This window comes from Equus asinus, chromosome 21, assembly GCF_041296235.1.
Source record: "Equus asinus isolate D_3611 breed Donkey chromosome 21, EquAss-T2T_v2, whole genome shotgun sequence".
Classification (NCBI taxonomy): Eukaryota; Metazoa; Chordata; class Mammalia; order Perissodactyla; family Equidae; genus Equus; species Equus asinus.
Window position 1 is genome coordinate 53,414,392 of NC_091810.1, and position 26,065 is coordinate 53,440,456.

Sequence of the window (26,065 nt, forward strand, 5' to 3'; positions counted from 1 at the left end):
ACAAAGATGTTTCACTGCTGAGTTAATAATATTAGTAGTTAACAGGAGCACATACCACATGTCAAGCATTGCACTAAGTGGAGTAGCTGATTTATAAGGAAAAAATGGCATTAATTTAAATATCAAACAGTAGGAAAACAGGTCAATAAACTATGAACAGGTCAATAAAATGTTAGGCAGCCATTAAAATGAAGTTTATAGAAAGTCTACAGTAGTATGGCTAAATCCTTATGTTAAATCAAAAATCAAGATATAGTTCTGTATTTAGAACAATGATCATAGTTATTTTTTTTTAAAGGGAAGAAAGAAAAGCTAAATAGAAGAAAGGCTGGAATAAATATACTAAAGTAACTGTATTTGAAGGGTGAAAGCATGTCAGTTCAATTTTTTCCACTCTTCTCATTTTATGAATGTATTTCAACAAGCACACATTAAGTTGAAAAAATAAACCTTTACTTTTTTTTAATGGTTTTCACAATTTTGGTATCTCACACTTTAATGGAAAGGTTCAATGATGGAAAATTACCTGTATGTGAGTTTGGTACTATAAAAACAGAATTTCGATTGAGATTCAATTCTGACATTACCTGTTTGACTTTGAGCAAGTCTAAGTATTTTCTCTCTTTTTCTTTGACTTTCGAATGTGGAATATAGCTCCAACCTTCCTACAAAGGTACTGTTAGTGTTAGATGTGCTTGTTTACATTAAATAGTTTATTAGCATTGCAGGAAGCACCATCAAAAGTATCCTTTGATTTCTTTGCTTCTTTAGAGCTTTAACAAGCCATTCTTTGTTGTAAGTGAGGTACCCCCAACCCATACACATCCCCGACACTGTTCTCACCTTCCTTTGAAAGGCAGCTAGTTGTTGCTCAGTGCACCACCTGCTGGCGGCACCTGAGAATTCAATGTCTCCTACTCTCTCCTTCCCGTAATAGTTTAGTGTTTAAGACAAGTCAAGCCACATCCTCCTCAACGTGCTTATATTCTCTTCTCTCTTCCACCCCTCTCTATTCTCATGTGCCTTCTCCTCACCACCAGCCCCCAAACACACACAAAAGTCCTGCAATGGGAGTTTTTAATTCAGTTAGTTTCAGCAAGTCTCCCCTCTTCATGGCAAAGAGAAGGGTAGAGCTTGAAGTGAAATTAAATCCAATAATGTACATTCCAAGAATGTTCTTAAGGAAAAACACATTAGGAGAACAACAACAAAAAAAAAACTAATGCTGAACTCTACTTATTTTCAACACCCAGATTTATAAACTTTCAGAACATGTATATCTCAAAACCAATTAATGGCGGGTTTTATTACATACTCATTTTATTCTCAAGACAACCCTAGTAAGTATCCTCATTATTGTCTGGGGGAGGTGGACCGAGGATCAGAGAGGATAAGGTCACACACCCATCAAGTGACAGACAAGGCATCAAACTCAAGGCTATTTAGTTCTGAGTCTATTTTCTTAGCTTTTAGGATACAGTGCCTCTTGTTCAACATACAAAACATTCATACCAGCTGAAAATTAAGATTAAGTCTTAAACTTAACACACTGGTCATGTCCCAAGTTTTATTGTCCAGCATGAAGCCTCTGATGCCGAACAAGCGCTGAACTGTGCCTAAAGGATTTCTCACATTCAACACATTCATAAGGTTTTTCTCCAGTATGAATTCTGTAATGTTCACTAAGGTGTGCTTGCTTGCGGAAAGTTTTTTCACACTCACTACACTTATAAAGTTTCTCTCCAGTGTGAGTTCTCTCATGTTCAACAAGCGAAGAGTTCTGAGTGAAGGCTTTTCCACATTCAGTACACGTGTAGGGCTTCTCTCCCGAATGGATTCTCTGATGCTGCATGAGGCATGCACTCTGATTGAAGGCTTTCCCACATTCTTTGCACTTATAAGGTTTATCTCCAGAATGACTTCTCTGATGACGCGTAAGGCATATGCTCTGACTGAAGGCCTTGCCACATTCAGTGCATTTATAGGGTTTCTCTCCAGTATGAATTCGCAGGTGTTTAATAAGGGATGGACTCTGACAAAAGGCCTTGCCACATTCATTGCATTTATAGGGTTTTTCTCCAGTATGAATTCTCAGATGCTGAACAAGGACTGCTTTTGTTTGAAAGGCTTTCTCACATTCATTACATTTATAAGGTTTCTCTCCCGTATGAATCCTCAGATGTTGAGTAAGATTTGACCGTTTACGGAAACAAGTTCCACATTCACTACACACATAGGGCTTTTCTCCTGTGTGAATCCTCTGATGCTGGATAAGGGATGATCTCTGAGTAAAGAATTTTCCACATTCACTACAGTTTGAGGGTTTCTTCTGTGTGTGAAGTCTCTGAGGTTTCACTTGCAATGAAATCTGGCTGGAACTCATGCCGCTTGTAAAACAGCAAAGGGGCGTCTGTCCAATAGGTTCAGGTTTAGAGGAAGCTTTCTCTCAAATTCATGCTACTTATAGGGTACTTTCTCAAAGATGATTACAGCTAGAGTAACACTGTTCCCTGGGAAAGGTGTGTGTGTGTGTGTGTGTGTGTGTGTGTGTGTGTGTGTGCTGTCCTCTCAGTTATTCCTGCAGGATGTCCCCTCCTCTTCCTTGTTCAGCATGCACGTTCAACTTCTCCAAATGCGAACCCCTGATGACCAGGCTCTCTGACCCCCCACATCTTCCTCAAGTCATTTAACACTGTGCCATCAGGGTTGGTCTTGCCTGAAAAAAATTCACAAGGGAATATGTCCTCTGTATAGAACAGGGGACATGCATCGTGGAGTCTTGATTTTTATCCTCTTCTCAATAATAGAGAAAGGAGATCACAAATACCTGGGGAAAAGATTAGAATAGGTAATAGTGAGAAAGAGATTAACTAGTGACAGGTCTTAGGAAAGCTGTAAAGTTCCCTATTGTGATTGATTCTGAAACACTCAAATACTAAAAACTAATCCAGGTAATTTAGGATCATCCAGAGTGATAAATAGTAGAAGAATGTGAAAGGGATAAGTACACTAATCTTGGGTAAATTAAGTGTTGGGGAAAATTACTACCTACCTATAGTCTCTAACTTGTCAAAATACAGGTGCAAAGTAATTATATTTCCTTAGGCTGCCTATAAGTAATATCTTGGCAGACCAGTGATAATTAAAGAGTTTTTCTTTCCAGATTTCAAATGGGATCCAGGCTATAACTTTTACTAGGTCTCTCTCACCAGTCCTTCCTTATTCGTTCACCTTGATAGGTGTCTCTTTGGACCTCTCTTTCTCTCTAAAACATTCAGCATCTATAGCTCTTCTCCTAGGTACAATTGGGAAATCCCTATGTTTGAAAACTAGAGTCCTGCTTACTGAAAGAAAATAAGATATCACTGTTTTGTTTACAGAAAAATAAGATAGAAGCAGTCCTTAGGGAAGAAGCTCCCACTGGACAGTAACTTCACTATAGCCTCGTGGTCCAGGTTCTGGCCCTCACCTCTGAAGCCAAAGAAATGCTTCAGAACCAGGTATATTCCAATCAGATTCACAAGGAGAATGATGTAGAACACAGGAAGTCACTTTGCTAATTTACAATGAAAAATCTTTATGCTCAATGTCCAGCTGGTTAACACATTCTCTCCACTATAGAAAAACTGTATGGGAACAAAGTGACCATCACCAGGACACTCCTTGGGAAGCAGAGAATGGGAGAAAGAGTGGAATACTTAGATGGCCTAAATGGCATCAAACTCTGAAACCCTGACGTCCTGAATAAAGGCACACAGAATCAGAGAACGGAGATATTCAGCTCATCACCACACATCAGAGAACCTCTTCCCTGGACGGTGATGGAGACATGGACACATTCTTATTTGCCGAGGCCCTTTTTTATTTTAGTTTTCTAATTATACAAGTTACACATTAATATATCCTCACTTTAAAATATTTAGATAATATGGAAGTATTAGGATAAAACAGTAATTTTTATAACCATCACCACCACCCCCCACCCAAGCAAACCCATTCCATTCCCAGAGATTATCATTATTAAGTTTGGAGTATATTCTTTTTTCTACATATTTTTCTATACACATATAGCATTTGATTCTCTTTACATAAATAAAATCATTCTATAGGTGCTGCTATGCAATTTGCTTTTTTTCCTTCACCAAGGAATGTGTCTTCAAGATCATTTCATGTTGGTATACACACACCGACTGGAGCTGATTGTCAGTTGGTCCACACTGGTGTATCTGCACAAATCATTCACAGTCAGAGACTGGTCCGATTGGGCAGTCTGTACCACACTGGTTGTTAAATACATTGACTATTTTGCCTGAACCTCTCTCTCTATCTTTATCTGCTGTATAAACTTCCAGTATGGGTATGCTATGTACAAAATAAACGCCAAGTAGTTTAAACAGCTAAACGTAAAACCAAAACTCTAACCAGACTTTTACTTTCTTTATTTGTACTTTCCTCAAATAAAAAGTTTTTCTGGGGGCTGGCCCCGTGGCCGAGTGGTTAAGTTCGCACGCTCCGCTGCAGGCGGCCCAGTGTTTCATTGGTTCGAATCCTGGGCACGGACATGGCACTGCTCATCAAACTATGCTGAGGCAGCATCCCACATGCCACAACTAGAAGGACCCACAACGAAGACTATACAACTATGTACTGGGGGGCTTTGGGGAGAAAAAGGAAAAAAATTTAAAAAAAAAATCTTAAAAAAAAAAGTTCTGGGGCCAGCCCAGTGGTGTAGTGGTTAAATTTGTGTGCTCTACTTTGGCAGCCTGGGGTTTGCAGGTTCAGATGCCAGGTGCAGCCCTACACACTGCTCATCAAGCCACGCTGTGGTAGCATCCCACATACAATAGAGGAAGATGGGCACAGATGTTAGCTCAAGGATAATCTTCCTCAAGCAAAAAGAGGAGAGACAACAGATGTTAGCTGAGGACCAATCTTCCTCACCAAAAAATAAAGAAATAAAGAAATTTTCTTTTTCTTATCATACAAAGATTGCATGCTCATTCTATAAAACAGTTAGTTGTTAGTACAGAAATGAAAGTACTTGAAATCTTACTACCCAGAGAAAACAGCTGGTATTTTGATGAACTTTCTTCTACATGTACACATAGATAGACACATATGTGTACATATATTATGTGTATTTATTAGACTAGACTGAACTCTTCAGGACATGAATAGTCATGATCTATTCACAGAGTTCCCATAACCTAATATCCAGTTCACCCGGTGCTGTTCTTACTGAGTTTAACAGATACCCATACTCCACGTTGCCTTCTGATGGCCAATAACAATGGCAGTTGTGATTACTTGGGCTCTTGTTCCAAACAGGGCCAGGAGCCCACTGCATATTCTCTGAGGAAACAATCACCTTTGCAATGGGTCTTCCGATCATTTTCCCAGATCTGACCACTGCACATCAGTTAGCATCAGTTAAGGCATCAGTTAGCAGTTCAATGAGTGGTCTCACCAGACGACGGCAGAGGGGGTAGCTAGGGTTGCTACAGTTTAAATACATGTGACAAGAAATTAGTACATTCTATGATCTGTCCTATAACAAAATACCCCATGGCCTTCCTCCACAAAAAGGCCCCTCTCATGCTGACTTGAGGAAGATGGCCCCATTTCTGGGTGGTTCCATGTTTTCACTGTGCAGGGTCTAGGTGTAGTGGTCGCTGGTGGGTCCCACAATAGAGCTGCCACACTGTTGAAGGAGCACCAGCACGCGACCTGTCCTGGGCTGTCTAGATTTCACTTACCCAGAGACAAGCCGCTGGGAACACAAGCAACACTGGTTTGTCTCCTGGGGACTCTTCTCTTGAGGAAGGGCAGGAATCTGGGGCACGGAGGAAGGAGAGAGAGCACCCATAAATTGTCAGCCTACTTACTTCATACTCTTGATTCAGGGGGACCCAGGAATAGCCTACGCCTAACCAAATGACTAAGTCTGAACGAAAGAATATCACTGTTCTCCTAGAAGAGTATCACCAATGAGGAAAAAGTCAGTGAGTGTGCAGACTTCAGAGAGACTCGACAACGCACAAAGAGGGTAGGTGTTGCTAAGGATTAAGCATCCTGGGGTAAAAATTCCTCCACAACAGACAAGGTTGGAGCCCACCCCGTTCCTCAACCTAATGGTGAAGACATTGACTTGAAAAGTCAAACACCGGGGGCTACAGCAGAGGACAGTGAGACCAGCAGTGGACTGAGTCCAGAGGTCTGGATTCTAGTTTCCCCTCTGCCGCTAACTTCTTCAATGCCCTAAAGCAAGTCGCTCAATTTCAACTGTGATTTTTTTTTCTTATCTGTGAAATGAAAGATGATATCTAAAGTGCTCCCTCTAGCACTAACGTTCTGTGACTCTTTAATTCTAAAAACAGGTGGGAAAAAAAACCCTCAAATCAAGCCCTTCCAGTCTGTCTTTGATTGACGCCGGTTATGCAATTCATTTATCCGAAAAGCACTAACTGAGCAGCTACTGCATGTCAGCAGTGAGATCACCTCTTGTTGAGAACAGGCTGAGTCCACAGCAGGGAAACTCCCCAGTAGTTACTCTCCCACAGTCAGAGGTTAAGACTGCCTCTGTGCGAGCAGAATCTCCAACAAAGGACGGGGGGAGTCTGTTCGAAGACGTTAGGGACCCCTCCTAAGAGGAAAGGTTTTGAGAACCCCTCTGAACAGAAAGGAAAGAACACTGTATTAAAAGGCAGGGATCTAGTTTCCAGTCTAAGCCATCTCAATCCACTAGCACCTCTTATTTGACAACGAACAAACTATCTTCAAACTTCTAGTCAAATTTTAATATTCAGGTCAACCGTGAACCACCATACCTGTTCCTTGTGGAAAACTTCCCTTCACCTTTCCAAGGCACTCCTTCCTCAACGTTTGGAAACAATTCCACACGTCTCTACTGTAGCACTTCAGTACTCTGATTATATTCTGTCTTCCTCCTAAACGCGGCCTGAAGACAAGTATAGCATGGGTTCTGGGGCTAGCATCTCTGGGTTTGAATCCCTGTTCCACCATGTATTAGCTAAATGATCTTGGGTAAGTTATTGAAACCTCCTGTGCTCCAGTTCTTTCAAATGTTAAATGGAAATAACTACTTCATAGGGTTGTGATGATACATAAATGAATGCATACATAGGACGCATTTAGGAGAAGACCGGCTGGTAATAAGTAGCACTTGCTGTTAAATTATTGAATCTATACGTCTTCATCCAGTACCTACTCTGTCGCTATTAAAGTAGAAAAACTGAAACAAAGGAAGCAGATAACTCTCACATACACCCGCGCAACTGTGTGAACTAGCAAATCGTGGACTAGTATTCGGTCTGGAAATCAGAAAACGGAAGTACTCGGAAGTTCACTTGCTCGCTCAAGTACATACAAACGGAACCCAGGTCTCCGCCTCCCAGACAGAGCTCCGGAACAACCTTCTCCCTTCCCCCTGCAGGGCGAGCTGGCCCCGCCCCTGGGCCTCCGCTTCAAAGGTCCCTGCTCCCCGAAAGAAGAGGCGCTTCGGTCGGCCAGCCCCGGGTCTGCGAGAGGCGCCCGGGCGGGACCGCCGCAGCCCGGCTGGAAAGACACCGATTCCCAAAGGCTCCCGGGTGTGCAGCCCCGAGGAACCTCGCGACACTAGGGTATCTCGGCGCTCCCAGGCCGCCGGAACTAGTCCCCGGCGCTCCCGGCTGGCATGACGTCACCAGCCTGCGCCGCGGTCAATAACCACTGCCGTCTCCTCTCTAGGAACACGGGAACGGCTTCATCTCGGTGGTTCTTCCTCAGCTCAGGAGCCCCGGCTCCAGAAACAGTCCGCAAACCCATCTCAACATGCCCCTTCCCGGAATAAGGAAGCTAAAAGAAAGTGCGAGTGCGGGCCGACCACAAGGAGTTCTTACTATGGGTTAATTCATCCTCTAAGCCGATCACATTTATCTTCCTAAAAACTCTTTCATCACTGTCCTTTGGAGGTCCTCTCAAGCCTTTCACAAAGCTGGCTTCAATCTTCCTTACACTCTCACCGGCCAGAAAATTGGCCTCCTCAAGGAACGCCAAACACCCTGCTGCTTCAGGATCTTTGTTGAACACCTGACCAAAAGAATAAAAGCTCTGCTTTGGGCTTAAGTCCCAGATTCTCCGGATGTGAACTTGGGCAAGTTACTTTACCTGTTTTCCCTATTATAAAACAGACATAATAATGGGACCAAGTTTTATAGGGTTGTTGTGAGGATTAGATGAACTTAATTCATTTAAATTACCAAGTACTTATACTTAAAAAACTTTCGTCCTATAATTAGTTCCTCAAATCCCAGCCCCAGTCCCCGTCGTTCTGCGTTGGCTTCCCTGACCTTTCCAGCCTTCAAGGTGGTGCCCCTGTCCCCGTTTGGCAAAACTTCACATCTAGCTGGTCCTTCAGGAAATACCTGCACACTAGGGCTCTTCCTGCCAGGCGTATTCCAGGAGTAAAGGCATGGACAGCAGGGCGCCTGACTCACTTCCAGGCATCCCTGCTGATCTCAAGCTCAGAAGAATAGGGCTGTTTATCACCCTATCCCTGGTGTGCAGTAAGTGGGCACTAAGTAAATACTTGAATGAGTGAGATGCAGGGGCCGGCCCATGGCCAAGTGGTGAAGTTCATGCCCTCGGCTTCGGCGGCCCAGGGTTTCGCCGGTTCAGATCCTGAGCGCAGACATGGCACCATTCATCAGGTCATGTTGAGGCGGCACCCCCATATAGCACAACCAGAAGCAGGCACAACTAGAATATACAACTACATACCTGGGGGCTTTGGGGAGAAGGAAAAAAAACCAAAAGATTGGCAACAGATGTTAGTGCAGGTGCCAATCTTAAAAATAAATAAGTGAGATGTGGCAGAGAAGTTTTCTCAAAATTGAGTCTCTAAAGACTCTCTTAGGAGGCTGAAATCAGGAGTGCAGATGCCTCAGACTGAGACCATTGCTCACCATCTTCAGCTGAAAGGGGATCCTTTGTAGAACTGTCACCTCACATACCAGGGAACAAAAATGTAGAGCTTGCCTTACTTTTTACCAGATGTCACATTCTCAGCACCTCTTTGGAACCAGGTAGCAAGTTCTTCTCCCTAGCCCTAACATCTCATAGGCCAGACAGCCTAGGCCTAATCATTTTTTCCCCTTTTAGGCTTCAAAGGATCTCTAAATTTGCAGGCTTTGCTGTGTGGAAACTAACCCTGGAGGGGGTACCCTAGGCAGAGCAGGCTACTAGAAACAGGAAACTGGCACTTAACAGCAGTTTGGGCTGAGCTTCTTTCACTGACAGGTGGAAAATGGATGGGAAGGTTGGACACCAAAAACATTCCACAAAACTACAATGACATTAGCCTTGCTGTGGCCAGTAGCTAAAGGGGAGTAAACCTGAATCTACCTGGGGTCAAGGCTAGATTTCTCCATTACGTAGGAAGGCAGGTCAAAATGCAAAATAAACTTATTTTTCACCCTCACTTACGCACAGGAAGGTCTGATTCTGAGGGCCAAAAAGCTTCTGGACCTAAAGTGAGCTCCTCCCGTCCTCAGGATTAGGGCAAGGTTGGAGCTACAAGTGGTCAATATACTTGTGTCTTATAAGACAAAAATAATGAGCCATCATGGAGCAGAGGTACAACCAATAAAGAGAAATCTGAAGGAAAAGAGAGAAAGGACACCAGAGTTTCACTTTCATCTGACACTTACTAGTGTGTGACCTTGGGCAAGTCCAACCACCTTTCTGTTTTCTCTTTTGTTGCTTTGAGGATCTGATATAGCCTCATCCCATGTCCTTCTGAAGTCACAAATTTAATTTCAGCACTCTGAGAATAAGCAATACATTCCAGTTCTTTCTCATTCTAGGGCCTGAGGAAAGCCACAAGCTCAGGGAGTGCTTCCACATTGGGATTTCTAAGCTCAACTGCTCTCCTGCCAGGCCAGCATCACTGTTCAGTTCTTGCCTATCTTATATAATGGCCAGTCCTGTTGATATAGCTCTGCATCTACAGCTGCATGTAATTCTCTCTTCCTGTTGACCCTGACATCAACATATCTGAAAGCACTTTGTTAAACTGATAGGATATTTAAATGCCTAATTTCTAAGAAAATATATTTTTTCTTTGCTACAAAATGTTACTTTTTCTTATGGGATCCTCTGCTTAATAGAACCACCATACACTATGTATCCTGAGGAAAAGTTCAGAATTCTTGCTCCTGGCAAACACTTCATGGTCACACTCATGTACTCACTATACCTCCTTTCTGCTGGTGACTGTGGACCTAAGTCACAACCTGTAGGTTGGCATAAAGAAACGTTCAACTCAATATTTTAGTTGAGCTCAACAAATATTTACTGAGCACCCTCTAAGTGCCAAAGACTGTGGACACAAACGTGAATAAATATCACATGGCCCCTGCCCTGATGGAGCTGACAGATCAGTGAGAAGAGAAAGATTTGCAAACAAGCCATTACAGTGTAACATGATAAATAAAATGATGAAGACACAAAACACAGAAACAGTTAAAAATAAGTGAGGTGAGAGACAGCTTTAAGGTGATGTTGCCTGAGCACATTCCTAAGTGACAAATGGGATCTTTCCAGGCAAGCAGAAGCAAGAAAGGGAATTGAGGCAATAGGAACAGTATGTGCAGAGATGCCAAAGCAGAGTCCAGGGATGATGTAGAACGAGAGGAATCTGCACTACGGCGATGTAGGCATGCGCCAGATGAGGGGTCTCCGATGTCACCTTAGGAGGCCAGGACTGGGGCTGGCCCTGTGGCCAAGTGGTTAAGTTCACGTGCTCCGCTTCGGAGGCCCAGGGTTCCACCGGTTTGGATCCTGGGCATGGACATGGCACTGCTCATCATGAGGTGGCATCCCACCTGCCACAACTAAAAAAATACATATACAACTATGTACCGGAAAAATAAAATCTTAAAATAAAAAAGAGACTAGGACTTCATTCTGAGAGAGAACAACAGAGCTCCTAAGTTATGTCTTGCAAAGACCATTCAGAAGAAATGTGAAAGATGGCTTATTGGGGCAAGAAACTTGAAGACTGGTGAGGAAAATTAAAAAATAGTCTAGGAAATAAAATGGGGAGCTGGACTATAGCAATAACAGTGAAGATGGCTTCCAGATTTAGGAGATAATGTCAACCGGATATAATGGTTCACTACACATGAAGACTGAATAAGAGGGAAGACTGAGGAAGAGGGCAATTCCTAGGTTTGGGGCCAAGCTGGAGTGACTAGGCAGATGGTGGGCCAGCAACTGAGAGAAAATCAGGAAGCGTGAGTGTGAGAACATGGGATGAGGGCAGTGGGAAGACGATTTCCTTTCCTACTTATTTCTCCAGGAAGTGAAAATGGTACCAGACTCTTAGCCTGATGATTAAAAACTCAGAGTTGTGTTCATTCCATTTTAGGAAATCTTTCTAACAAGAACTTAGATATCTTTCACCCCTAAGGTTTTCCCATTTCTTCCTCAGGAAAACTCTCCCTATCCTCTCTAATCTCCACTCAGGACTCCAGATAGCAGTGTATAAATATTACAGGCATACCTTGTTTTAGTGCGCTTCGCAGATTTGTTTTTTACAAGACCCTCCACCAGCAAAAAGATTATGACTCCCTGGCAGCTCAGATGATGGTCAGCATTTTTTAGCAATAAAGTACTTTTTAATTAAGGCACATACATTGTTTTTTAGACATAATACTATTGCACACTTAATAGACTACAGTGTAGTGTAAACATAGCTTTTATACACACTGGGAAACCAAGAAATTTCTGCGACTCGCTTTATTGCAATATTCGCTTTATTGCGGTGCTCTGGAACCAAACCCGCAATACCTCCAAGGTATGCCTGTATCTAATTACCTACAGATCAGGAAGTTCCTAAAGTTTTTGGTGAGCAAAGCTTGATTAAAATATATTAATTCAACTAGTAAATATTTAATGAACATTTACTATGTGCCAGCAATGAATTCTATAGTGTAATTTCTCACTTGGAAAGTATAAACACATTGATAGTTGCTTTCTGTAGACTATGTTTTTCCATGAGCATAAAATATAAAGTTTTCATAGCATTATTTTTGCCCATAAGGTATTAATTTACTCAATTATGAAATGCCCTGTGCAAAGGTTTGAGAATATAATGTTCATAGCTGGAGAGGCTAAAGTGTAGGATATTTCTGCCACATTCCCATTAATGGTTAACTAATGACCCAAAGCAATGCTGACAAGACAATTGTTCTGGAAAAAAATCAATGCCGAGTTCCAAATAACCAACCATTCCAGAAGCAACTTACTTGTGTTGTTTTTAATAGTTGTATTTTAAAAACTGTGTGAGCTTCAGAGTATAAAAACTATTTCAAATATCAAAGGCTATCCTCACTTACTCTTCTAGACTGAATCTCTGGGCAGCAATTAAAAACATGAAAAGGAGTAGAGGAATAAAGGGGAAAACAGGCCCTTTCTCTCGAAAGAATAAAATACCATCAAAGTCAGTGGAAAACCATGCCATGTGGATTTTCAGGGATTTGAAGAGGAGGCGATTCTCTAGAACTCTTTCCAAATTCATCCCATGAGAAGTGTTTCCCTACATACGCCTAGCCTGCAGGGAAGGGTAAATATCCAGGAACAAGACAGTCCCAATAAAAACAGACACATCTGAGATCTAAGGAATCTATGGTTATAGCCACCAATGGCATCATTACATGAAACATAGCATTCCCCACTACAGTGATCAACTCTCTCTTAAGGACTGGTCCAGCAGCCCCTACCTCCAGCCAACCTACACAGCTGTCTTTCCTCATCACTAATACTCTCTCCTTCTTAAAGGCCAAAAAATCAAGTCTCACTTTGTTTGGACACTGTTAACCTTATGGGTTCTTCTCCTCTGGTCCCCGCAAACCAGTGGCCCAGCCAAACTTACCAGAGACAAGTGTACCCCTTATCCAGGGCAGGGATATGTGGTGGCCTGATCAGTCACACACAGGCTTCCTGTTCTGAGGCCTCTCATCACCAGGAGCCTAGCACAGACCATTTCCCTCCAGGTAAGCCAATATGCCTCTGGGACAGAGCTTGGGCATTCCTCTCCTTGGCCCTCTGAGCAAATCTGATGCCCCTCCCACATACTGGAATCATTCAAAAGAGGTCTCTCTTGACCTGCTACCTTCCTAGCCCCAAGTCACCTTCCAGCTTGAAAGGATCAGGAGAGACCTCCCTCACATAAAACACTTCTTCACCAACATCTGTACAGATCAGTCCACTTCTTGTCACATATACCCTTATTTGGTGAATGGGTGGATTCCTTGTTTGTCATGTGCTTCTGTCTCTCTGTCATGGGACCACTTCCATAGATGGGCAGTCTCTTCCACAGCAGCATGGTCAGAGCTGCCTGAGACATCTGGAGGCTAGTAGCACTACCTCAGAACTGCTGCCGCTTTCATAATGACAATCAGTGTTTGGAAAGCACCTAAGCCTACTGGCCAGTGAAGACAGATGACAAGTTGAGAAGCTGGGGCAGGGGTGTACTAAGGAGAAAACAAGTGATAACAACAAATGGCACCTCAAGGTATGAGTCACACGGGGACAGAGGAGTGGCAAGCAGCAAGAATTTATGTGAAAAGCAGGATCTTCCTTTCTACCCTGTATTCCCAGATGCCCACCTGCAGGAGGCTCTGCCTTCTTCAAGCTTCCTCCTCCATTTCTGGAAATACTCTTCGGAGTGCAGTAGCCAAGCCTCCTTCGTCTTTCCCTCCAGGAACTCTACTTGCCCCTCTCCCTGCAGCCAGATTCCTAGTCACTCTTCCCAGAGAAACTGTCATCACCTAAATGCCAGGTTTATTCACCACTGTGAAGTTTCTGATGTCTGAAAAGGACTGAACTATGTCTGAAGAACTTTCCACATTCAATGCATTCATAAGGCTTCTCACCAGTGTGAATCCTGTAATGTTCACTAAGGTGTGCATACTTGCGGAAGGTTTTCTCACACTCACTACATTTATAGAGCTTCTCACCAGTGTGAGTTCTATGATGTTCAGTGAGAGATGAGCTATGAGCAAAGGCTTTCCCACACTCTTTACATTTATAGGGCTTCTCTCCAGTATGAATTCTCATATGCTGAGTGAGGCAGGTATTCTGATTAAAGCCCTTCCCACATTCAGTGCATTTATAGGGTTTTTCTCCAGTGTGACTTCTCTGATGCCGAATAAGGCAAATGCTCTGAATGAAGGCTTTGCCACATTCACTGCATTTGTAGGGTCTCTCCCCTGTATGAATTCTCTGATGCTTAGTGAGGGGAGTGCTCTGAGTAAAAGCTTTGCCACATTCCTTACATTTATAGGGTTTCTCTCCAGTATGAATTCGCTGGTGTTTAATAAGGGAGGGGCTCTGACAAAAAGCCTTGCCACATTCCTTACATTTATAGGGTTTCTCTCCAGTATGAATTCTCTGATGCTGAGACAGGTTTGCCTTTGTTTGGAAAGTTTTCCCACATTCATCACATTTATGGGGTTTTTCCCCAGAGTGGATTCTCTGATGCTGTGTAAGATTTGAGTGTTTGCGAAAAGAAGAGCCACATTCATTGCATAAGTAAGGTTTCTCACCAGTGTGAATCCTCTGATGATGAATGAGGTGTGTGTTCTGATTGAATGCCTTCCCACATCTATTACATTTATAAGGTTTCTCTCCAGTGTGAATCCTCTGATGTTCAGTGAGATGTGAATGATTGCGGAAAGAATTCCCACACTCATTACATTTATAAGGTTTCTCTCCAGTGTGGATTCTCTGATGCTGACTGAGAAACGATCGACATCGAAATGTTTTCCCACATTGCTCACATCCATATGGTTTCACTCCAGTGTGAATTCTTTGATGTTGAACAAGAAATGAACTACGACTAAAGGCTTTCCCACATTCCTCACATGCATAGGGTCTCTCTCCAGTATGAGTTCTCTGATGTTGGGTAAGAGATGAGCTCTGAGTAAAAGTTTTTCCACATTCGTTACATTTCCAAGACTTTTTCTGTGTGGAAAGGGCTGGACATTTACCCTGGTCTGAAATCTCATTGGTGTGTATGCTACTTGTCTCCCACTGATGTAAGCTCTCTTCCGTAGAAACCCTGAGATGTTTAACAAGGCTTGAGGTCAAAAGCAAGCTTTTTTCAAAATGATATTCTTGGCTAAACATCTCAGGAGGTGCTTCTTTGTGGATGAAAGTTATTTCCCCAAAACCTCCTTCCTGGAAAAGGCCTGGCCCAGGAAACTCTCGGGGAGAGTTTCCCTTTATGCTCTCACATCCATATGTTTCTTCGAATGCAGAATCCTGGTATTCATCCTCTTGGAGTCTCTTTGCTACCATCCCTGGTGAATCAATTACAGAGACATCCTGCTCTGAAGTAGTCTTGTTCACCCAACCTGAAAGAAACCATCAGAATGAATACCTCTTGCAGAGGGCGGAGTGGAGGCCCCTGACATTCTGGGACATAACTTTGACAGGTCTCAGTAATGGCCAATGAGTAAGGACCAATAAAAGCAAGTGGGGCAAGTAACTCCAAGTTGCAAATGGTGGAAGAGATCTGCACCAGGGTAAGGTGATCACCATGGAGGAACTCCATAGAAAGGGCAGCTACAGACACCCAGGGAGTGAGAGAACCAGAGATAATGGAGATAAAGGGAAAACAACAAAAAACAGGCTACTGATTATGGCAAGACAGGAAACATGATGGTTTATATTCAAAGAATAGATGGTGGGAGAATGTAAAAGGGCAAATGCTGGAAATGAGAGAGATAAAATGAGTACTGGTGAAAAGCTGGCACCAAGAGATGCTCACCCATGTCTGCCCCCAACACTCCTAGAAGAGAAGTTAATTCTATCTCCTGAGCCTTGTTCAGTTTCTCTTGGAAAATTCCAAAGCCCTGCTGTTTCTCCCACTGGTTGTCCCCTGCTCACTCACCTGGACAAATCTCTCTTCCAATCTCTCTCTCTTCAGCTCCATGCATATTCAACATCCACAAGTCTTCTCTTTGCTTTGATTGTAAAACACTTCAAGGGTGGAAAACTGGGAGCCCTGCTCACAGGGGAAAAAAGGTGGGGGAGGGGATATCACTATCCCAGTAAACAGAAAAATGAGCAAGAGCTGTTGCCTAAGGACATTAGCTAATAGCTCACATAAAACCCGTCAGGAGAGTAATGTGACTGCATCAGCAAGAACCAGGGTTGGCTTCCAGTCTTCTAAGTTCACAAACTCCATTTGTCAGCTGGCCAAAAAGTGACAGCCAGACAGACTGACATACTAGCAAACACCCAAGTGCTTGATAAGTACATCAGACTGTTATTTATAATGATAAAGATAACTATGAAGTGGACAAAAATATTCATGTCAATTAGTGCACTCTGTCCATTATACAATAATCTATATGAACAGTCAATGACTATAGTCAGAAGCTGCATGGGGAAATGGCCTCACAACAAGGCTAATGCATTAAATCTGATCCACGCACCTCCACTATATGCCAAGGAGCTGAATAGTAGCTATGAAACTCTATTTGATACAACCTAGAGACACACTGATTGTCCTTTCTTCTAGATGTCATATCAATTAAACAGTTTTTCTTCAGGCACAGCTCAATATAAGACTGTAGGCTGCAGTTTAAAAAAACAACACTTTAATTGTGAAATAATTTTTGACTTACAAAAGATTTGCAAAAATAGCACAGAGAGTTTCTGGTGTTTGGAACGTCAAAATCACAACTGTTCATCCAAAAATATCTCTCCATATAATCCTGAAGTGAGAAGTAGAATTGGCAGCATTATTTCAAGGAAACAAAGACAGAGCGATGGTTTTACCATAATCAAGAGCTTAGGAGGCAGGAAAGAATAGGATGAATCTGCTGAAGTACGTAACAAGGCTGGTCCTGATCAAGGTCTGTGCCTCTGTGTTGAGTTTTAAAGGTTTAAGAGGATCCTGTCTGGGATTTCCTAATCCTCTTCCTTAGGAGGAGCATAAAGGGGACCCACTGCGCAATCCTACAGCGACTCATGTGGTACAGTGTGGTTTGGGTATAATCAGAGGTAGACAGTGGAGAAAAAGTCAGACATGCCCCTACCTGCCCAGAGCTTACAGCACAGCTAGGCAAAGACACTAAACCAGTAATTACAAATATGCAAATTACAAAAGTAGAAATATGGGGTGCTATGGGATGTAGAGCAGAGGGGACCTAATCTAGTCTGAGAAAGAAAGCCTTTCTGAAAGAGATAAATAGGAATTAGATAAAGAGGGAAAAGAATGTATCAGAGAAATAAAACAGAATATACAAAATGAATCAAGCCCAATACTTTGGAAAAATAAAAGAGATCCAGTATCACAAAGCATTAAGCATATTAATTAAGCATATAAGATATGAAACTTGAGGCAAGCAAAGGCCAGATCAAATATAATCCTGCAAATCATTTTAGGGAATTTGCCCTAAAGCGAGCAGAAAGCCATAAAAGGGGTTTGGAAAAAAAAAGTGACATGATTAGATCTGTTTAAAAAAAAAAAAAAAACACATCCTTCTGTCCAACGTGTAGAGAAAAAGTCTGCAGAAGGGGTAGAAGGTGGGGAGCCAAGGTATAGGGTGGAAGACCCCTTGGGAGGTCGTTTCCGCAGTCCACTAAGGCGACTGGACCACCTAAGAGACAGAGTCCACAGGATTGGATGAATTTGGGGGCAGGTATAAGGGACAGGGAGAAGTCAAGGATGATTTGCCGGTTTTTGGCTTGAGTGACAACAGTGACCTTTACTGAGTGTGGGAACACAGGTTTGGGGAGGAAGAAGATACATTTAGTTTTGAAATACCCACAAAGAAAGTAGGCATAAGGATCTGGAATAGAGGAGAGAGGTGTGGGCTGAAAACTTACAGAGTTTTTGTCATAAAGGGAGTAAGTGCAATCTTGGGAGTAACAGATAAAATCATCACAGGAGTGTGGCTAGGAAAACCTCAACAGTGAGTTTACACATTTAAAAGGAAGTTTAACTCTGGATTTTGATTTCAGAGATTCCTAATACCATTAGAGAAATAAATAGAAGAATTGAATATGTAATAGAGTTTGCATTTCTAATCATAAAAATTTGATTATTCATAAATCATGTTGGAACTGTTGCTTAAATACCTGGAAAAAAACACTTAGTGAGATTCCTACTTCACACCACATACCAAAATAGATCTAAACTGATTAAAAGGTTAAATGTAAAAATATGAAACCACATAATAAAATACTGACAAATGATTGCTTTTAAGGTTAGGAAAGACTTTTAAGCATTATGCAAAAAAGCACAAACTACAAAGGACAAAACTGCATAACTTTGGCCACGGAAAAGCAATAGTCTCTACATCCAAAATACAAGTAAAATTCAAAGAGAATCTAGGAAAAGTATTTTTGATCTATACATCAAGGAGTAGATAGATCTAATAGATAAAAGACTTCTCATTAATGAGCGAGGAAAAAAGATGCATTGACAGAAAAATGAGGAGTATAACAAATACACCAAGAATTATGAAAGGCCAATAAATACATCAAAGCAAAATTCCGTCTTGGTGGTAATCAAAGAAATGGAAACTGAAAGAATGAAAAATCAATTTTTATACCAAATTGGAAATTTTCTTTTTAATGCTGAAATTCAAGACTGGCAAAGGTGCAGGGAAAGAGAGCTTCTCATACGCCACCAGTGCGAATGGAAACCGGTACCATCTTCCTAGTGTGCTGATAAGCATTCAATAAACAGAAACTATTATGAATACACAGATATACACAAAACACATACACACAAAAAGGACAGGCGAATACCTGCCAAAATGTTCACACACTGATCTCCAGGTCATTTAACAGGGTTACTTTACTTTGTCCTCTATACTCTTCTATGTATTTCATTTTCCCTACAATAAACATATATTACTTTTATAGTCACAGAAAGTTACTTAAAAAATGACAGATCACACTCACAGGTTTCAACACCCCCCAAAAAAACCAGAAACAAAAACGACAAATGCCAGATCCAATGGACACGGTATTGGCCTTCCATTCAGAGTAAGATTAAAGTGAACTGGATTGGGAGTCAGGAGACTGCTCTGTCATAGCCCGGGTGAGTGGGCCTACATGACAGGCTATTTATCTGAAAAACATGACAATTTAGATAATATCCATGAGTCCTTCCAGCTCTAACATTCTGTGAATACTTGACTAAATGATTTAATTCACATAAAGCATTTATAAGGATATCTGCCATGGGGTATGCACTCAACAGGGATTAGGCATTATTATTATGTTTGCTATTAAAACCTATGGAGAAGAAAATACATCTTGGTGACAACCACTCTCCTCTAACTGTGGATCACCTGAGTTGTTGGCAGTTTGTTCATGTCAAGCTGCAAACTTTTTCTGTAAATATTCTGAAAGTAAATATTTTATGTATTGTGGGCTAAACGAGCTATATGTTCTCTCTCCCTCTTTCTGTCATAAATATTCAATTTTGCCTTTGTAGTTTGAAAACAGAACTAGACAACATGTAAATGAATGAGCTTGGCTGTATTTCAGTAAACTTTTTTGACAAAAGCAGGTGGTAGACCAAATTTGGCCCTTGGGCCATAGTTTGCTGAGCCTCTGGTCTCTAAGTTTCCCAGAAAGGAAGGTACAGGTGCTTCCACAAATGCCTAGTGTGGAATAATCTGATTGCTAGTGATTTTAAGATGCTAAAAGGATCTGTGTGAATACAGATTTGAGGGAGATTGGTATTATTTGGGGAGTGAAGGGTAAAAGGAAAGAAGCTTTTAATAGCTTCATCCTGTTAAAAGTAACAGGGAGATGGCTTCCTCCTCCTACCTTGTAAGCTTTCTCCTGGTCACCAGCAACTTACTCCTCAATAATTAGCTGAAGGATTCTGGACAAGCCAGGGGAGGTTTTTCAAGAATTTGAAATCACAGTTCCTTTAACAAGACCACATGTAAACGTACTCCTCTCTGAAGCCCTTCTTAGATTTGTTGGTTGGCCAAAAGCAACATACTCATCCAGGCTGCAGCAGCACACTATATCTATCTCTTCTGCAGCTTTGGGTCAGTCAATTAGTAGCACTGTGTCCTTGGACAAGTCATCTATTCCCGCTACACCTCAATTTTCTCATTAAAAACTAAAGATAATACGTTGTTGTGAAGATTAAATAAATTAGCACAACTGCTTCGAATAGATGTAGTTTAAAATATTATCACACCTGCTCGCATATGTATCTTCCGGCACTAGGAAGCATCTTCCCATGCGGCAGGTTCCAACGTCACTCATTCTGTAGCCTCGCCCCTGAACTGTGTAGTAGTTGGCAAGTGATGGATAGTAAAATCTTTTTGGAAGACATTAACGTTTGCCTATGTGCTATCACATGCATGCTGTCAACTGAGCCTCATAAAGAAAGACGGAGACTACAAGACAGTCCAACTTTAGAAATCAAGAAACAGCCTCTGTATCCTCGGGAATTATAACCCTGGTCTTGAGACTCCCCACCTAGGGCGCTTTACACTATTTGCCGCCTCCTGTTACGACGGTCCCTAAAATAGCTTCTGAGCTGCAGGACCGATGGAGGGAAGTAGCTGGTAACCAGACCGAGAACTCTGAGCCCGGGATTTCATTTCCGAACACGGGTCCTAGCTCTTGATAGTTTACCCATCACTCAAGCATCATGCATTCGTTCATTCACTCCACCGTCTTCTCAGGCGTCTCCTCTCCTCCATGCCAGGCCTTGCGCGGGGTCAGGCGAGCGCAGCGCTGAGGCCGCCGGGAGTGCCGGGCCGCAAGCGCAGGCAGCAATCCGGCGGAGAGCGAGCTTCCGGCCCGCCGGCCAGCCCATGCGCGCCCGGAGCGGCTCCTTTCCCCTCCCCGGGGCCCGCCCGCTCACCGTGAGGTCCGGGGATTTCCCGCGGGGCGGCGACTTCAGTCCCTGAAATGCACGGAAGCCAGGGCACGGCTTGCCCGCCGGGGCCGGAAGAGCAGCGGCGCCACCGGTAGTGCGTCACCAGCGGCTCCGCGCCCCTGTCTCGCGCATCCCTCGGCTCTTCTCTAGGAAGCAGGAGAAGCGTCTCGATGGAGGCCTCCAAGCAGGCGTTTGGGGCCTAGTTTTCCCCAAACGTAGACCCGTTCCTGAGGTCCCACTAAAGACTACGTTAGTCCGGAACACACTGATATCTCATCCCTCAGGAAAACTGTAGATGGGGGCGTTAGGGTTGGAAACAGTGCTGGGTAGGAGTCAGAATGGGCCATCTCGGGCAAGGCCTGGTATATTCCATCCACTAAAAATAACCCCTGATTGAGAACCTTGAATGCTCCACTATTTAGTTAGAATAATGGACAGATTCTCAATCTGAGCCCCTATAAACTGACCTCAACCAGCAATATCTCTTATTCTGCTATCATATACATTCTCCTCTAACATAACTGAATTCCCATTGGCCCCCTGAAATCTCCTGCCTGTTCCTGACCCTGGATCTTTTATCCAGGATTTGCCCCTCTGGGATATTCTCCCTCCCCTCCACCTACTCTCGCTCACCTTGGCCATTCAAGTCACACTGGTTCTTCAAAACCCAGTGCCAATCCTTACTTGACCCCTATGGCTGTTGCCTACACTCTATTATCACCCCTTATGAGTAATTCCACCTCTAGCTGGCCTCCTAAATACACGTGTCCACTTTTATATATTATTAGGGAGATATACACAGGTAACATTCCATCCAAGGGTAACTACGAGGGACCCAGTTCATCTCTATATGCCTCTATCCGTTAATGTGGAGCTATTATTTACCATTATATCCCAGTGTTGAGCAGTGTCTGGCAGAGAAAGTATTCAATAAATACTTGTTGAATCCATTAATCAGATACAAAGAGAAAGATCAGATTATTCGCATTTTTGAGAAACTGAAAAATGCAAATATCATAGACCAAATCCAGGAAACAAGCTCTCTGCAGGTCCAAAAGGAAGGACCATCTAGCTGGCATATTCCCGTCTATAACCTCAGTCTATACAACTCCTGTCTGCCTCAGCAGAGCATAAGCTTTATGAAGGTAGCGACTTTCTCTCCCTTATTCACACTATAACCATATCTAGAACAGTGGCTGACATATAGTAGGCACTCAATAGATTTTTGGTGAATGACTGAATAAACTACCAGAATCAGAATTCTTTCTTGAGCTGAGGAACTCCAATTTCATTACTGATACTGATCCATCTAAAGTCTCATCTCTAAATAGAAATAGACCACTAAAAATCATGGAACTTTTGAGGAACATCAAGAATATGAAAGGGAGAGTTTCAAATTCAGTCATCTTGTGGCAGATACTTCCAGAGTCATAGGAGATACGAGCTGGTAACAGTTTATGTTCCAATAAGTTACATGAAGTAGTTACTCCACATAGATGTATATTGCTTATATAAGAGAGAAAAAAGTACTGAAAAGTCATCTTTCTTCCCCCAGATTACCTAAAGTACACACTCTACAGAGATGAATGTTACTTCCCTTTGGGAAATAGAAACTCCTGGAAAATCATGTTTAACCCCTCCCCCCCAGAGAGATTACATGAAGTATATGCCACAAAGATGTCAGTAGGTTTTCTATGCAAGATGCAACTTTGTTTACCCAATATGCATTTCTCCCTTTCTGACACTCTGTGCCTGTTTTATAGACAAGGAAAACAGGCTTGGAAAAATTGACTCAACCAATATCACACAGATTGTACCTTAAAGAATCAGGCCAGAAGGCCAGACCTTTGAACTTCAAACCCAGTGCCCTTTGTAGGCTACAACAGACCATTTCCCTTCCCTTCCCGTCATTTCAATTGTCCTTGTCTAGATTTTCTCTTTTTTCCTTACACTATCTCTAAGGGGGCCAGAACTACATACATGAATTTCAGATCCAGTGATTACCATTTTAGCAAGGGTATAATGACAAACACTACAAGTTGCCCATGAAATATCCATTCGCCTCATCCCCCTTACGCACCAAACCAAACTTCTGTTCAACGTGGCACTGTGCCCAGATTTCTCAAGTTCCCCTGCACTTACAGCTGGCCATATGACACAGTTCTGGCCTAAGAGATAAAAATGGAAGGCTTATGAGTGGAGCTTCCAGGAACACTGCTGTTTTCCTAATTAAAAAGAACAGACTCACTTGGAAAATGTTTTTCGTCCTTTGCACTCCTTCCATCTTGGAAGAGTTATGAGCAGCAGATGATGCAGATGATGCAGCAGCCATCTTGTCACCATGAGGTGCAAGCATAATGATGCTAACCACATTATAAGAATGGCATGACTAGAATAAAGATGGATCTTGGTTTTTGAGTTACTACACCAGCCCTGGACTGCCCACCCTGGACACTGTACTAAGTGATAAAAAAGAAAAATTAGGGGCTGGCCCCGTGGCCGAGTGGTTAAGTTTGTGTGCTCCGCTGCGGCAGCCCTGTGTTTCACCAGTTCAAATCCTGGGTGCGGACATGGCACCGCTCATCAAGCCATGCTGAGGCGGCATCCCACATGCCACAACTAGAAGGACCCACAACTAAGAATATACAACTATGTACCAGGAGGCTTTGGAGAGAAAAAGGAGAAATAAAATCTTTAAAAAAAAATAGAAAAGAAAAATTAATCTCTTTTGGACCATCTACCATAGTTGGGTGGTTTAATATGCAGTCAAATGCCTTCCCAACTGATTCACTTCCCCAAAGGAGATTATATGAAAAAGTATAGTCTACAGACCTGAAAGTTTTATCGCTAGGGAAGATAAAACTAATAGTAATTCAGCTTTTCAATCCAGATTTCCAGATTACAGGAAATATACAGTCCACAGAGGTGAATTTCCCCTCATTGTTAGATGCAATTATTGGAAACCAAGGGTTTTTTTTTTAATCAAAGCACATTATATGAAGAACACACTGATTAGAAATGTATATATTATTCATGTTAGTGAGATACCCTTGCTAGTAACTCAGCTCTCCTTCCCAAGTAGACAACATAGAATACACAGTCAGTGCAAGATTTAGAGGATCTTTTGAGGCACTAAAAATTAAAAAATATGATGAGTCACCCAAACCTCAACACAAAATTAAAAAATAATAACCATAAATTTAAGGAATTCAATCAAGTTTTGAATTTTCTCCCACTTCAATGCTTTTTTTTTTTTTTTTTGGCGAGGAAGATTGATCCTGAGCTAACATCTGTGCCAATCTTCCTCTACTTTATGTGTGGGATGCCACCACAGCATGGCTTGATAAGTGGTGCATAGGTCTGCGCCCAGGATCTGAACCTGCAGACCCTGGGCCCCCAAAGCAGAGCAGGCAAACTTAACCACCATGCCCCAGGCTGGCCCCTCAATGCATTTTTTTGAAATATTAAATTCTTTTAAATTTTTTTCTTTTTCTTTGGGTTCCTGCTTTGCTTATGGCCTAAATACATGCTTAACCTAACTTTTGGGTAATTGAGCGTTGTTAACAATGCACAGAAAAAATGATTGCTTCTCTGAGTGAAATATAATTCTTGATAGTTCAGCATTCTTTCCAAGAAAGTTTAAGGACTATATATTCCACAAAGATATATGCTGCTTCTCTACATGAGACAGAAATACACCTAACTTTAATTCCCCTCAGCAGGATATGTAAAGAAAACAGGGCACAGAGTTGTAAGTTTCTCTCTGAAAGATGTTAACACACCTTTCTTCTCACATCAGGGTACATGTAGTGCCCAATACATAATAGTGGATTATTGCTTCTCTCCGTGAATTACAATTGCTGTTAACTCAGGTTTCCCCTCCAAAAAAAATACGTGAAATGTATAACACAGATGTACATGTTCAGTGGCAGCTCATTACATGAAATACACACTGCACAGCATTGCATGTTGCTTCTCTCCTAGAACGGCTGGCAATCCAGCCTGTCACCCAGGGAAGTCCCTAAAACATTTTCCATGTCTGATGCTTTGTTTCTAAGTTGTACTTGCTTATAGGAACTAAGACAGAACATTCCCAGATGGTCAAACTGCAGAACTGGTCCAAACCAGAAAGGTTCAAGATGCTGATGGGGTGCCGTACGCAAAAGGAAACGTGCAAAAGGTGTGGCGTGCAAGAAGGGAAGATCCGTGCATGCCCCCACCCCAAGCGATGATGTGGAGACCGCTCCCCCTTCACACCTCATAAGAACCCTGCTCACCTTCCCTTGGGGAGAAGATATTTTGGAGCATGAGCTCTGCCTCCTCCATTCATTGGTTTCTGCTCTGCTATTCCTAGCCCCGTCTTGTTCTATTGGCGCAAGCAGCTCTGGGCAAAAGGACCAACTTGCGGTTGGGCTCAGTGACAAGCCCACTGCTTGGTTTTTTTAATAGTTTTATTGAAACAAGCCATGCCTATTCTCTTACTTTTTGTCTATGGCTGCTGTCACACTACATGACAGAGCTGAGCGGTTGTGACAGAGATCATATGGCTCACAAAATCCAAAATATTTACTGATTCTTTACCAAAAAAGTCTGTTGACCCCTGCTTCAGTGAAATTCAAGTTTTGGTAACTCAGCTAGTCTCCCAAAGCAGGCTCTATGACACACCCCCTGTACGGAAATATATGTTGCTTCCTATGAGATGTCCCTTTAATGGTAGCTTAGTTTTCTTTCTTATATAGAGAAGCAACATAAAGTTTGGTGTAGAGTATATCTGGTAGATATTATTAGGTGTCGAACTCAGCATGCATTTTCTCCCCTTTTACTTGCTGTCAAAAATCTGTTTTGTTTAGGTATCCACCCCTCTTCTATGCAGCCATGGATGTCATGGAAATAGATGCTAACCCAACTCCAAGAGAGTCTCTTGACTCACTGAAGAGTAATACAATTCCCCTTGCCTGTGATTGCCTCCAGAATGGGCATATATCAGTTCGCTTTTGCTCCTTAACACATCACTCCAAAACTTAATGGCCCAGAACAATGAACATTTATTACTTCTCATATCTGTGGGTCATCTAAGTAGTTTTCCTAGTCTGAGCTGCCCCGGGTGGGTTGTTTGGGAGGGCCTCA

The 26,065-nt window shown here is 42.4% G+C and overlaps 1 protein-coding gene across 14 annotated transcripts in view; it reads right to left on the minus strand.

The window, feature by feature from the left end:
* Positions 1-439: 439 nt before the first annotated feature.
* Positions 440-26,065, minus strand: part of LOC106838414 (zinc finger protein 502) — a 73,905-nt gene continuing 48,279 nt past the window's right edge. The window contains exons 1-5 of one of the 14 annotated variants that reach the window (XM_070493618.1): positions 7,388-7,667; positions 6,828-6,958; positions 6,499-6,670; positions 5,757-5,833; positions 440-2,827 (exon numbers count right to left, since the gene is read on the minus strand). In XM_070493618.1, the coding sequence (XP_070349719.1) occupies positions 1,568-2,383 (816 nt within the window). In that variant the 5' untranslated portion in view covers positions 2,384-2,827; positions 5,757-5,833; positions 6,499-6,670; positions 6,828-6,958; positions 7,388-7,667 and the 3' untranslated portion in view covers positions 440-1,567. The other 13 variants (XM_070493615.1, XM_070493620.1, XM_070493619.1 and 10 more) reach the window with 13 other exon arrangements.